This window comes from Corella eumyota, chromosome 5 (assembly GCF_963082875.1).
Source record: "Corella eumyota chromosome 5, kaCorEumy4.1, whole genome shotgun sequence".
NCBI classification, from domain to species: domain Eukaryota; kingdom Metazoa; phylum Chordata; class Ascidiacea; order Phlebobranchia; family Corellidae; genus Corella; species Corella eumyota.
This window is the reverse complement of record NC_137494.1, coordinates 5,541,686-5,554,520: the sequence shown is the minus strand read 5'-3', so window position 1 is coordinate 5,554,520 and position 12,835 is coordinate 5,541,686. Positions and strand designations below refer to the sequence as shown.

General features: G+C 29.9%; 4 protein-coding genes across 5 annotated transcripts; 2 read left to right on the top strand and 2 right to left on the bottom strand.

The window, feature by feature from the left end:
- Nucleotides 1–14: 14 nt before the first annotated feature.
- LOC145752335 (LRP2-binding protein-like) lies at nucleotides 15–2,017 on the bottom strand. Its single transcript, XM_082568602.1, has one exon. It carries the CDS (start codon nucleotides 1,492–1,494, stop codon nucleotides 451–453), a length of 1,044 nt encoding a protein of 347 aa, XP_082424728.1. The 5' UTR covers nucleotides 1,495–2,017; the 3' UTR covers nucleotides 15–450.
- Nucleotides 2,018–2,321: 304 nt separating this feature from the next.
- LOC145752586 (coiled-coil domain-containing protein 112-like) lies at nucleotides 2,322–5,166 on the top strand. Its single transcript, XM_082568892.1, has 13 exons — nucleotides 2,322–2,447; nucleotides 2,543–2,664; nucleotides 2,786–2,875; nucleotides 2,953–3,028; nucleotides 3,092–3,266; nucleotides 3,399–3,482; nucleotides 3,644–3,790; nucleotides 3,922–4,056; nucleotides 4,154–4,249; nucleotides 4,324–4,473; nucleotides 4,533–4,628; nucleotides 4,693–4,811; nucleotides 4,929–5,166. Exons 1-13 carry the CDS (start codon nucleotides 2,371–2,373, stop codon nucleotides 4,957–4,959), a joined length of 1,398 nt encoding a protein of 465 aa, XP_082425018.1. The 5' UTR covers nucleotides 2,322–2,370; the 3' UTR covers nucleotides 4,960–5,166.
- Nucleotides 5,167–5,651: 485 nt separating this feature from the next.
- On the top strand, nucleotides 5,652–10,867 carry LOC145753712 (methylenetetrahydrofolate reductase (NADPH)-like). 2 transcript variants are annotated; one of them, XM_082570139.1, is made up of 12 exons: nucleotides 5,652–5,671; nucleotides 6,626–6,822; nucleotides 7,034–7,272; nucleotides 7,410–7,520; nucleotides 7,686–7,879; nucleotides 8,278–8,384; nucleotides 8,486–8,607; nucleotides 8,790–8,952; nucleotides 9,022–9,202; nucleotides 9,344–9,526; nucleotides 9,607–9,831; nucleotides 10,016–10,867. In XM_082570139.1, the coding sequence occupies exons 2-12, from the start codon at nucleotides 6,659–6,661 to the stop codon at nucleotides 10,328–10,330; spliced, it is 2,004 nt and encodes a 667-aa protein (XP_082426265.1). In that variant the 5' UTR covers nucleotides 5,652–5,671; nucleotides 6,626–6,658; the 3' UTR covers nucleotides 10,331–10,867. The 2 variants fall into 2 exon arrangements, with proteins under 2 accessions (XP_082426265.1, XP_082426264.1); XM_082570138.1 differs by lacking the exon at nucleotides 5,652–5,671 and having other exon boundaries at nucleotides 6,277–6,822.
- Nucleotides 10,671–12,456, bottom strand: LOC145753713 (uncharacterized). The gene is made up of 4 exons (XM_082570141.1): nucleotides 12,283–12,456; nucleotides 11,681–11,841; nucleotides 11,482–11,590; nucleotides 10,671–11,346 (listed from the first exon to the last, which is right to left on the bottom strand). Exons 1-4 carry the CDS (start codon nucleotides 12,442–12,444, stop codon nucleotides 11,149–11,151), a joined length of 630 nt encoding a protein of 209 aa, XP_082426267.1. The 5' UTR covers nucleotides 12,445–12,456; the 3' UTR covers nucleotides 10,671–11,148.
- Nucleotides 12,457–12,835: the final 379 nt, after the last annotated feature.

Genomic DNA, 12,835 nt, shown 5'->3' with positions numbered 1-12,835 from the left:
ATTTAAATGGAAGCTTTAGGTAATTAACACGTTTTATTATATAGCAAGAGCCTTTAAAATTGAGTCGGCATTACAAACAAGAAATTTTAAGTGCTAGAAAGTATATCAAACATGTATCAAAAGTGCTATAAGTGGTAATAATTACATGTCTAAAAAGGACAATTAATAAATTACGCTACACTAACGTGTACATAATGTTAACATTCACCCAATTTTGAACACTATAGAATATTTTCTTATTCTGTTGCATTATTTAAAAATAAAACACTATAATTAACACTACAGAAAGCAGACACATTGCAAAAGCACAGTAATTCCAAAGTTGGCATATTGAAAAAAAACATTAAGGTTTCATAATAAAGTTTTAATTATACATTTGCAGCTTCAATAGTAAGTTAAAACATATAACACAGTTAAACATTGACGAAAAACTTAGTTATTAAAATATAATTAAACAAGCCCATATGCTACTTCCATATGAAAATCATGAGCAAGAACAGGGTCCAAATCACAAGCTCGCAAAAAATATTTCTTGGCCTCTTCGATATCTTTTCTCAATCCATTACCACACGAAAGACACCTGGATAAATAGAAACATGCATATGCAATTCCTTTTGTGATAAAAGAAGCTAAACAGCCAGTGTCCTTAGACAGCTCATCTACATCTGTATATGCTACAACTCTTCGAGCTAAGTCACTGGCTTTGGTGTATAATTTTTTCTTGTAAAACAGCTGAACAAGTCGCCCTTGTGCATACACATTACCCAGGTCTGCAGCTTCTTTTAGGCATTCATAAGCTGAACTCTCATCTTTAGCGATGCCCATTCCATCTAAATACATAACACCAAGAATTCCTTGAGATTCTAAACTTCCATTACCACACGCCTCTGAGTGCCAAAAAAAGGCTTGCTTTAAATTTAAGTAGTCAGGTCGTGAGTATAGCATTCCAAGCATCGTTTGTGCAACAATATTTGCTTTTGGAGAACCATCGTCAGCTGCTAGAAGCCACCATTTTTCAGCTAGTTGGTTGTCTTGTTTTACCCCATACCCTTCAAAATAAGCACGCCCCAAATTAAATTGTGCAGAGTGCTTTAAATGTGCTGCATACACGCTGTTCGATTCAGCCACCTTTTTCATAAACTCAAATCCCTTTTTCTCATCTTTTTCAACACCAATCCCATCATAATACATAACACCAAGTTGGTACATAGCCTGATAGTCATGATCCTTTATTCTCTGAAATTGAACTATAGCTTTTTCGAGCAAGCCTTCTTCATAATAAAACTGGCCAAGTAAAAATGGTGCAATTGGGTCTTTAGCGTCGATTTTATCCAACAAATGTGTCTCAATTTTTTCGAATAATTGATCGTCTGTCGCACCACTAACTGAACCCTGTTTGTTGCTTCCATCTACAACTTCATCGTGCAAGGTACTTACTATGCTTCCTGCTGTACGATCGACAGGCACTTGAAGTTCCAACCCTTCTTTCTCCATATTTAGAAGGTCATCTATTTAACACTGTTTTCTACAGGCAATAAAAATGAAACAAAATGAAAATACTAATAAAAAGAAGTACCGGATGTTTAAAGGTAAGAATAGATTTTACAACATGAGGTCTTAAGTTGGATTACCACTGCATCTTTAGTGTCAATATTGTGGTACCAGCTTCAGACCACCAAAACAATCGGCGGGGTAATTATTGGTCAATATGGGCAAATATATCTAAAACTGCACTATGCAATTAAAAATTGGATTAATATATTTACGATTACTTTATGTCGGAATGTTAATGCTGAGTAAACTAATTCTTTAAATTAAGAAGCATTAACAAATTTTAATTGCATTTTGTTATACTAAACGCGCCTTTTTTCAGTTTTTATAAAAACTTTTTTTTTGTTTTATCATACAGTAATTTTAAAGAATATTGTTTTGAAAAATTGCATTTTAAATACGCATAATTCACAGAATTCTATTAACAATAACATCGAGTTTAGCAACCTAAAATTTAGAAAATTAAACTGGCAAAATAACGCACAACCGACCATCAACAGGCTTCGATGTCTCCACGGTTACGTAAAGTCTAGACCCCCTAGCGATACATTTCGATACCATTTCATAAAAAAAGATAAGTTAATATACATTAAACAATAAGTTTTTTAAAATTTATTATATTGTACCACATTTTCCATTAATTTAATATACCTAAAAAATTGCAAAGTTTAACTCTACATTATTTTAATGTATATTATGAGAGGATAAAGTCAATTTTAAACGGTATTCGGGAATTCCCCGCATACACTTGAAATATAAATAAACAAAAATTTTCAACGTTTGATTATTTTTTTAATAAACCCTCTATTTTATATAAAAATGGATGATTGGAATGTAAATATAGAAAATATAAAGAAGAAGAAATTCTTGAAGGATTGGGAACAACTTAAATTTCAGTAAGCTATCTTAAAAACTTTCGAAATTAATTTTTAAACTGTTAACAGCTACTTCACATTGTTTTATTTTCTAAAAACTTGCTATTTCATTATAGAGCTAAAACAATTGAAAGAGAAAACAATACCCAGATTTTAATAAAAAGAGGTGTTTTAAAAAAAAAATATTCCGAAATTGAGGAAGTCGATCGTGCTTTAAATGAAGAATTAAAAAAAGAAAGTTAGTTAAAAATTTATTTTAAATAGTTTTTTTCAAATATTTAAATGTTTTTATAAAGTGTATTACATTCTTTTAATATATATATATAAATGGCTATATATTTACAACTGTTTGTTTTTAGCTATGAAAATCAATCAACATCTTTTAAAAATTAAACACAAATTAAAAAACTTTCACGTTCAACTTTCAAATGTTCAATCTTCACCTCAATGTAAGTTTAAATATATATTATTATTTATTTATATCAATAGAATATAACACTTTTCATGTAACTAATTTGTTTTAAAGTTTTAGAAAATCTCAGAGGGTTAATGGAAGAAATTGAAACCTCAATAAGTTCCTTTAAAGAAAACCAACGAAAAATGTAGGAGTTGCTTAAAATTTGTTGTATATTATGTAACAAAAGTTTAATAGAAATGTTTTTTAGGTTTGAGGTTTTACTAAGTGAAGAGACAACCATACAACATGACATTGAAATAATTAAAATTCGAATTGAAAATATTATAAGTTCGAACTCTGTATTGCCCTCAAGTGGCAGTAAAGTTAATAAAATCGTTAAACAATCCTCTGCAAATTTGCCACCCGAAGTAACAGCATTTGAAGCAAGTTTAAACATTTTTGTTGTTTTATTTAAAAAAAGCTTTTTTTAATGATAAATATTTAGCAGGACACCTTTTTTTGTATATACACTTGTTTTGAATTCTTTAATTTTATTACTTGAAATTTTAATATAGAAATATGTAGCTCAACATGGAATGCAGGGAGGCTGGGATGATTATGATCATGGAACTTTCATTAAAGTTAGAACCAAGTTTAAGGTTAGAAAATACATTGAAAAGTTTAACACTTCCAAAAAAAACTTTATAATATAAATATCAAAACATAAGGGTGTCATAGCCTTACACAATATAACTGTACGCAATAGTGTCATCCTTTAATTAAGTAATTTATACTATTTTTTTTGTAAAATAATGATCAGGGAAAAGATTATTTTGAGTCTGCCTTGGGAAGTTTGCCAGGGCGGAGGTTGGAAGATATAAAAGAACACGAACAATGGTACAAAACTTTCATAAACATGAAACAAGCGAAAAAGAAAGCAATTGCTGATTGGAAATTCAATAAAGAGGTCTAGTTAGTAATTATAAGCAAGTTACCTATAAAAGCATCTTTAATTTAACTATCAACTAAACAATTCTTTGTTAAATTTTACTTGATTGGTTAACTTTTTACATGTTAAGATTTTATTTTAACTTTTAGATGGAACAAAAAGAAAACCTTGCTGACTTACCAACACCCGAAGAAATTGAGAAAAATGCTGAATTACAAAGAGAAAGAGAAAAACTGGAGATGCAAGAGAGGGAGAAAAGAAAAAGGGAGTTAGAAGAATGGAAGGTAAAATGATTATTTGATCAACAACATGAATTATAGTAGTTTACGTAGGAATTAATTTATATGGGGTTAAATTATACGTTGTAAATTTAAACCTTAGGCACAGAAGGCGGAGCAAGCAAGAATTGAAGCAGAAAAAAAAGAAGAAATTGAGTTAATTAAACAAAAGTTAAAAGAAAAAGAGCAAAGTAAACTGGTAAAAACTGGTTCTATTTTTAATAATGTTAAAGTATTTTAAAATAAATTAACTTTCTTAACATTTTTTTTTAGAGTGGTGTAAGAGCAGCAGCCCGGGAAAGAATGAAGGAAAAAAAAGAAGAAAAAGAGAGAATGAAATGGAAAGAAGAAAAACAGTGGGAAGAACTTAGAGAAAAAAGAAACCAACAAGCCTTACAGGAGATTGCAAGATTTCAAAAACGAGTAAGTTTAGGGAAAAACAATAATAAAAGCAGACTTATCTTACAATAACATTTTCACAGGACCAAAGAGTTTTAAAATCAAAAGAAATTGAGAAAAAGAGAAAGGAGGAAGAAGAACGGATAAGGATAGAGAGATTGGAAAGAACAAAGAGAGAGGTAGGATACAGATCAAAATAGTTCACTGTCAAATGACATCATAAAACGTGTTTATTTTACCCAGGTAAAAGTGGAAGCAAAAGCAGATCGAAGTCGTTTATATCAACCTACCAATGCTTGGATTGAAAGACAAAGACAAAATGAGCCAGAAACACAAGGTCCTATGCTACATGTTCCACATAGGTAAACACCAATATTTCAAGTTTAAAATTTATAGATTATTAAAACATTATTCAAATAATTATAAATGGTATTATTATCACAACTATACCCATTACCTAGTTCAACAATTTATTTCAGGGCTGTTCCAAATTGGAGACAAGGTATCTAATATAGATTTATTTACAATCACAAATTGAGAGAATGTAACCTTAAAAAAGGGGTTAAATGACAAAGATGTCAAACAAAATTTATTTCAAGTCAAGTAGTCAAAAGAACTAAATATATATACCTTAAAAATAATGTTCTATTCTTTGCTATACTTACACTACTTTTTTTCTGATTTAAAATAAAAAAATCAATTATTTTAACCACCACAATAGCCTTGTAGTATTTTTACACGTTTTATGTTGTAAATAAAGTTTGTATGATATGACTAGTTCCTGCCTTTTACAATAACAAACATTGTGCTAAAGCATGGAACGTTTTGATAGTGAAAGGATATTTTAGTGTCAACATTCCTATCAACTATATGCATGGTATTTAGTTTAATATAATGTACAAAACTATATTGTTAATAATTTTTGTTTTGTGCTCTGTAAAAAGCTACGAGCTGGCACAAAGATATAAAAAGTGTGATCATCTACAAGATTTTATAGATGCAGGCTTAGATTTAGATTATATTACTCAACAAAAACAGGTATATTATTAAAAATTTATCACTACATTTTGAAATTAAAATTTATCAAGTTTTATAAAAGTAGTAACTATAATTATTTATAAATGGTGTATTTACCTAAATTAACGTTATTTGAACAATTTTTTTAAGGAAAATCACGACACTAAATACTCAATTAAGAAACTCAAAGTACTATAAACAAAAGGTAGGCAAATTTTAACCATTATTTTTAAAACAAATCATTTAATTTTTGCGTCTATGTAATGAAATAAATAAAACCTAGACTATAAATGTTTTTGTATTTTTTTCCATGACGCTTTTTAACGAGTGGGTTTCAAATTTTTTATGGATTTATATTTTGATTAAATAGAGAAGCGAAATAATTTCATTTTATGCGTAAACCTTTTCTGTTTTTCCAACAAATAATGTTTTTAAACATTTAAAAACCCTGATCATAAAATGTTTACAAAAATCTGTTGATCGATCGGATTACATGTGAGAGAAATACACCTAAAAAAAGAAAAAAGGCACCCCGGTGAGCTAATATAAAACCAAATCGAGCCATGTCTCGGCCTCATTTTCTCTCGTTAAAAACGGTCGATGTTTTTGTTATTGTTTTCACCAGTTTTGGATAGAAAATTTTTTAGTATTGAAAATAGTTTTAAGATATTTAGAAAAGTCATATAAAATATGGCTATGTTAATGGAACATTAATATAAGTTAGAAACTAAATTAAGGTGTAATTACAACATTTTGAGATTAGTTTATTTATATTTAAACGTATTTAGGTTCGTTATCTATTTTATTAATTTATCAAACATTAACTAAACAGAAAGTAAGTTTTAGTTAATTATTAAAACAGGTTAAGTAAGTAAACACAGGGCGATATTCTGCGTTACCTTGTATGGGGATTCCCCCAAAGTTTGCGCAAATTCAAAACCACGTGGTTACCAAAACAAGCATCTGAACAAACATAACAAAAATTCTTGAAATTTCGAGCATTATTCGCGAATAAAAACATAAAAAAATAATACCGAATTCTGGAAAATGTTACTAGCCAATTGGCATTCAGTTTAGATTTTCGTGAAATACCGAAGCGTCCTAAAACTAAAACGTATTAATATTATCTGCTAATAACGCACGTTTTTTTAAAATTTAGGTAGATCAAATCGGACACTAGGCAAACACAAAAATGTCGCCGGGTAGTAATAATGATTTACATCATGGAGCTGAAAGAGAAGTTTCTGAAAATTTATCGCAACAAATCAATAAACGAATTCAATCAAACGATTTTTTTTTTTCGCTGGAATTTTTTCCGCCCAGGACTGAGCAAGGCGCCGCTAATTTAATTGGAAGGTAACAAAACAATTTCTTTAAACCAAATGTATGTGTTGGGTTACTTTACCAAGTAAAAAATACAACTCAGTAGATTAAACATTTTTTGCCTTGTCATATAATTATGGTTTTATTTATGCGCCCCTCTTTTTTAGTTTTAATAAAATTTGTAATCAAAATTTTTCAAAATTTTTTACAAGTTGGGTTAAACATTGTTTACATATTTTTTAAGGTTTGATCGCATGCGACAAGGTGGTCCATTATTTGTCGACATAACATGGCACCCTGCAGGGGACCCTAGTGGTGATAAAATTACCTCGTCGACAAAAATTGCAGGCACAGTATTGAATTACTGTGGTCTAGAAACTATGTTGCACATGACTTGTGTAAAACAAAATGAGGACTCAATAAAAAAAAGTTTGGAGAAAACTAAATCTCTTGGAATCCGCAACATTTTGGCACTAAGGGGAGGTAGAGAGATGTTTTATAAGCCATTGTTTTTTTTATTGAAAATTTTTTTCAGATTTTAGAATTCTGGCAAAATAATCCCCTGTAAAATAATTAAAATTAAAATTTTTTAACAATTCATATAAATTGGTGTACCTTAGATGCGGACGAGGATAATTGGGTTGAAAGCAAAGATGGTTTCAATTTTGGGGTCGACCTTGTTAAATATATTCGAAAAGAATATGGAGATTACTTCACTATTTGTGTTGCAGGTTTAATATTTTTTTGTTGACCAATATGTTTATCTGTAAATAAAACAAGTGGTTTTAGTAAAGTAAAGTTTTAAAGGGCACATATTTTAAACATTTACTTACCTGATTAGAAGATTGAGTTTTTAAAGATTTTTTAAATTATTTCTAATAATTTTATTTTTTAAGGTTATCCCAATGGTCATCCGGACAGTACTTCATATGATGAGGATCTCTTACACTTAAAAGAAAAGGTTGATGCGGGATCTGACTTCATTATTACTCAGCTCTTTTTCAAAGCAGAGGAGTTTCTTAAATTTGTCCGGGATTGCCGAAAAATTGGAATTAAATGCCCCATAATTCCTGGTATATTTCCTATACAGGTAAAAGATAAATTAAACTTTTTTAAGGCTATAATGATGAACTTAATAAAACATTAATATATTTTTTAATCTAAACAAGTTTGCATTTTGTTAGGTGTAACATTAAGATTGTTAAATCACTTCTTAGTAGCAATATATGTGTTAAATAAATAACACCCTTTAATAATTTTGTTCTATTAATAAATATGTTGCAACTAATGTTGACAATATATGTCAATCTGTTTATAATTAACCACTGTAATGTGTTTCTGTCATAAGCAAAAACGAAAACAACATTACACAATATGTTTTGTATGTCACTAAAGTTTAGTTAAAGTCAATTTAATTCAATTTTTTAATAACAAACACATTATGGTAATATAATAATAATTTTAATAGAAATTTAATTTCTTTTTAAGACAAACAGATCACTAGTTCAACTTACCAAGTTATCCAAACTGACTATCCCAGAAGAAATTCAGAAAATAATTGAACCAATAAAAGACAATGATGCGGCAATTAGAAAGTCAGTGCATTATGTAAAAATACATAAAAATTTAAATATAAATATCAAAGGTTTTTTTATTCTAAGTTAATATTTTAAAAATTGTTAATTAACTTGTTTAGGTATGGGATTGATTATGCTACTGACATGTGCAAAGAATTATTAAATTCCAAGGAGGTTTTTGGCTTGCATATGTACACACTTAATTTAGAATATGCCACAATTGAAATCCTTAAAAATCTAGGTATAGTTTACAATAAAAAAATATACATAATACTAGTATTTTCAGTTGAGTCAGTATATTTAATACTAAAATAAAAATTGCTTGCTAAAAGCATAAACGAAACTTATAATTATTTAAATACAACATGTAGAAAACAATAAATTTTACCTTTAAGATAATTTTCCATTTTTTTTTATTTTTAGGCTTATGGTCCCAACAAGTTACTAGGCCCTTATTGCCATGGAAAACATCAGGTAATCCTGACCGTAAGGCCAATGAGGAAATTCGACCAATATTCTGGGTGGACAGACCGAAAAGCTATATGCATAGAACAAAAGATTGGTGTGAATTTCCAAACGGGAGATGGTAAGTAACTAAATTCAATTTTAATATAAATCCTCTTTTTTGTAATATTGTTATTTTACAATTATTAAGGGGTGATTCTGCCTCACCTGCTTTTGGCGATCTCAAAGATTACCATTTATTTTATCTACGATCGAGAACCCCCAAGTCCAAACTTAAACTTCAATGGGGAAAAACACTTGAGTCTGAACAAGACATTTGGAAAGTTTTCGAAAATTACATCACACAGAAAGAAAACGAGAACGGTGTAAAGGTAAATGCACTAGAAAGGATTGACTGATAAAAACAATAAAATGTATTCACTTAAACAAAATTAAAGGGTAACAATTTTAAACCTCTACTTAAGTTAAGTATAAAATTATATAATCTACAACTCACTAATTTGTATATCCAGGTTACTGAGACACCCTGGTTCGATGATGAAATGTCGATAGAAACCAATGTTCTAAGTGAACCACTTGCCAAATACAATTCCCTTGGTATACTAACGATAAACTCCCAACCTAATGTCAACGCTGTGTCATCCACTCACCCCATATTTGGCTGGGGTGACGAAGGGGGTTACATCTTTCAAAAAGTGGGATTTTTTTTTTAATTTTTAAAATATTTAATATGCTTTTTATTTCTTATTTAATAAACTTGATTATTCTATCTTAGGCCTACCTGGAGTTTTTTATTAGCAAAAAATTTGCGGAAGCTTTAAAACAAGTCCTGCCCAAATATCACCCTCGAGTTTATTACCACATGATTAACAAATGTGGGGAACACGACCACACCAATGCAGACCGAAGTTTACCCAACGCTGTTACCTGGGGAATTTTCGCAGGAAAAGAAGTAATACAACCGACCGTAGTGGATCCGGTTAGTTTTATTGTTTGGAAGGTGAGTTGGATGTGTTAAGATTTCCTGAAACATAAAAATGCTTTAGATATTTGCACACTTTTTTTAACTAGATTTATTACTTACCTACAAAAGGCATTTAAATGCCCAACCTTTAAACTTTTAAATTTCTTGCCTTTACCTTTAAGCTGTTCTGGTGACTTTTTAAAAATTTATACTTTTTTAGGATGAGGCATTCGCATTGTGGAATGAAAAATGGGCTAAATTGTACGAGGAAGGCTCAAGCTCAAGAAAACTCATCACCGATATTTCGGATAACTATTATCTTGTCAATTTGGTTGATAATGAATTTCCAAACGAGAACATTTTGTGGAAAGTTCTGGACGATATGCTCGAGCAAGCGAGTCAACTGACCATTGGTCATTTGATAGCTACCAACGGTCACTCCAAAGTTTCCAACGGTCACACTGATGCTGCCATGGAAACAAAAATGGGAGATCTGAATGAAAACCTGGAGGTTTCTACTATTGTAGATGCTTGAAATAAATCTTGATATATTTTTTGAATTGCATTTTATTAAAATTTAACTGTGACTAGATAATCAGATTAGGCTGTAAATAAAAGTAAATTGTTAGGATCTTGCAATTAACTTTCGGCGTAAATGTTTTTTTATTAATTTTTTTGATAAAACTTTAATTTTTTCTACAGCTTGTGAAATAGGGTAAATTTAAACCTAGGTTTGCCATTGTTTTGCTTTGTTTTGCAGTGCATACGTAACTTTGCTACTTTGCTATGTTCCAGAAACACAAGTTTATATTTTTTTAATTGCAGTGCATACGTAACTTGTACCCTTGCCCATATGTTTTTTAGATATAATCACAAAATTGACTTCGTTTACTACCTTTACAAAGCTTATTATAAAAACCTAAATATATATTTGGACTTGTCAATTTCACTTTTATCCTCCTGATTGCTTCTGTGTTAATTAAAACAAGTTATTTACTAAATTGGATGTTTAAATAATCACAATGTTTTTGTATAATAAAATAATAAAAAAGTATTCAAATAATAAATTAATATCTAGGCATGAAAAATATAAAACAACCAAATAAAATAGGTTTACCAAGTTTAAATTACAAATATAAAAATTAGCACAGTGTAAAGGTTAATACTTCAAAATAAAACTGATTTTACTGATTTTGGTTTAAAAACTGATAATTAATTTTCGAAAAGGGTTGTAATTGGTTTAAAACTCGAAAAATTCAAAGTAATATTGCAGGTAGGTAAACTTTTTGCTAGTTTTTTAACAAAATTAATAAAATGATACCTCTGTATTTTTCTCTTATGTTTAGCACAGTGTTATGGTTTCCAAGGTTCATTGAAAAATACAAGTTTATTTGGGAGATGTTCTCGATGATCTTCTTCCTCCTCTTCTTCTTCTTCTTGCTCTTGATTTTCATCTCCAGATCCTTCATTTTCCTCACTTGAGTCTTCCTCTGATGAAGACTCCTCTTCTTCTTCTGAAGAGCTTTCCATTTCGGCAAGCTCTTTTTCAATCTAAAAGTTGATTTTTTTTCTTATGCTCTTGTGTAAAAAATTTTTACTAGATCTACCGAACAAATTTTTAAGCCAGTATTTCATTTAAGCTCTGGAAGATTAAATTTATAAAAAAGAACTAAACGCAAACACTACCTGCATTTTTTCTTCAATAATCACTTGGTATTGCAACGCTAATGGGTGTTCTGGTTCATAAATTAAAATCATTTTGCACAACTTTTTTGCATCGACCCAATTTCCACACCTTGATAATTATGTTTTAAAAATATTAATACAAAGTTTATTTAGGTGTAAGAAATAAAAAAACAGACTTGCAAATTTTAAAACGACTAACCTTACATATTGAAGAAATTCCCCTAACAATTCAAGGGGAGCTTGAATTGGCTCATCTTCCGAGCTAGAATCATCTTCGTCTTCCGAGCTAGAATCATCTACGTTTTCCTGCTCCCCATTAATCTCCAAAGTTGGTTTGGAAGTCGACGGTTCCTCACCTTTCTGGCACAATAAAATAATTGCCCCTTTTTTATTCGATGTTTTTTTTAATACATAAGTTGGTCACAAAACAGTTACAACTAAAATATTGCTTTTTTAAACTTTTTTTACATTTATTTCTACTCGATTTCGAAAGGTTGACTTTACAACCTAAATATAGAGTAACAATAGTTACCCCAACTCAGTTTCGGGTTTCATTTGGCAGTTTGGATTATTATTGATTTTAACGCATTAGTTTTAAGCTGCTGATTAAGTGTCGGCTCAGCAAAAGTTTATACCATTTATAGTGCCTTACTTAAGAGCTTAAAGATACCTCATATTGCATGTAGTGAAAACTAGTGTTATCTCTACACCATGCTGTCAGTTATTTTATCAATGTTTATAAAGTAACTTGTCAATAAAAAATTAAAATACAAATCGAAAAAATGAAAATTTTGATCAAACCTTTTCTAACTTTTTTGTTAAAATATCTTTGTCCCCGTTTGCAAGATTATTAGAACACTCAGCTTGCTCATTTTTTATACAAATTAATTTCTCATTTTTTAAATCGACTGTTTGCAATTTTTGCACTAATTCGTTGTACCTAGATACCTCATCTCCTTCCATTACAAACTAGGGTATTCTGACAAACTAAAAACAAATTCTACGTTTTTTTGAAAATAAATCAAAACATGTTTTAAAATTCCTTAGCGTCCCAGTTTACCATAGAAATCTTAAATAATTTTATTCGATTTCTATAGATCTTTTTACATTTTTTAGTACATATCTTTATCCTCGATGTGGGAAAGTCGAATGCGCGACTTAAACATAGAGTAACATGAGTTACTCCGACCCAGTCTCGAGTTGCCTGTGGCAGTTTGGGATATTATAGAGACTATAATTGCCCGGTAATTATGCTGCTTATTAAGTGCTGGCTCAGCAGGAGTTCAAACCGTTTATATATCGCCTTACTCAAGGGCGCTACAGGATGAAGTCAGTGGGGATTGAACCCACGACC

Coding starts and splice junctions, on each gene's coding strand:
- LOC145752586 (XM_082568892.1), top strand. CDS start 2,371: ATGGATGATTGGAATGTAAATATAGAAAATATAAAGAAGAAGAAATTC. Junction 3,267..3,398: donor CCGAAGTAACAGCATTTGAA/GCAAGTTTAAAC, acceptor ATTTTAATATAG/AAATATGTAGCTCAACATGG. Junction 3,791..3,921: donor ATTGGAAATTCAATAAAGAG/GTCTAGTTAGTA, acceptor TTTAACTTTTAG/ATGGAACAAAAAGAAAACCT.
- LOC145753713 (XM_082570141.1), bottom strand. CDS start 12,444: ATGGAAGGAGATGAGGTATCTAGGTACAACGAATTAGTGCAAAAATTG. Junction 11,842..12,282: donor TAACAAAAAAGTTAGAAAAG/GTTTGATCAAAA, acceptor TTATTGTGCCAG/AAAGGTGAGGAACCGTCGAC. Junction 11,347..11,481: donor TTATTGAAGAAAAAATGCAG/GTAGTGTTTGCG, acceptor ATCAACTTTTAG/ATTGAAAAAGAGCTTGCCGA.
- LOC145753712 (XM_082570139.1), top strand. CDS start 6,659: ATGTCGCCGGGTAGTAATAATGATTTACATCATGGAGCTGAAAGAGAA. Junction 7,521..7,685: donor CTTCACTATTTGTGTTGCAG/GTTTAATATTTT, acceptor TTATTTTTTAAG/GTTATCCCAATGGTCATCCG. Junction 9,832..10,015: donor TTAGTTTTATTGTTTGGAAG/GTGAGTTGGATG, acceptor ATACTTTTTTAG/GATGAGGCATTCGCATTGTG.
- LOC145752335 (XM_082568602.1), bottom strand. CDS start 1,494: ATGGAGAAAGAAGGGTTGGAACTTCAAGTGCCTGTCGATCGTACAGCA.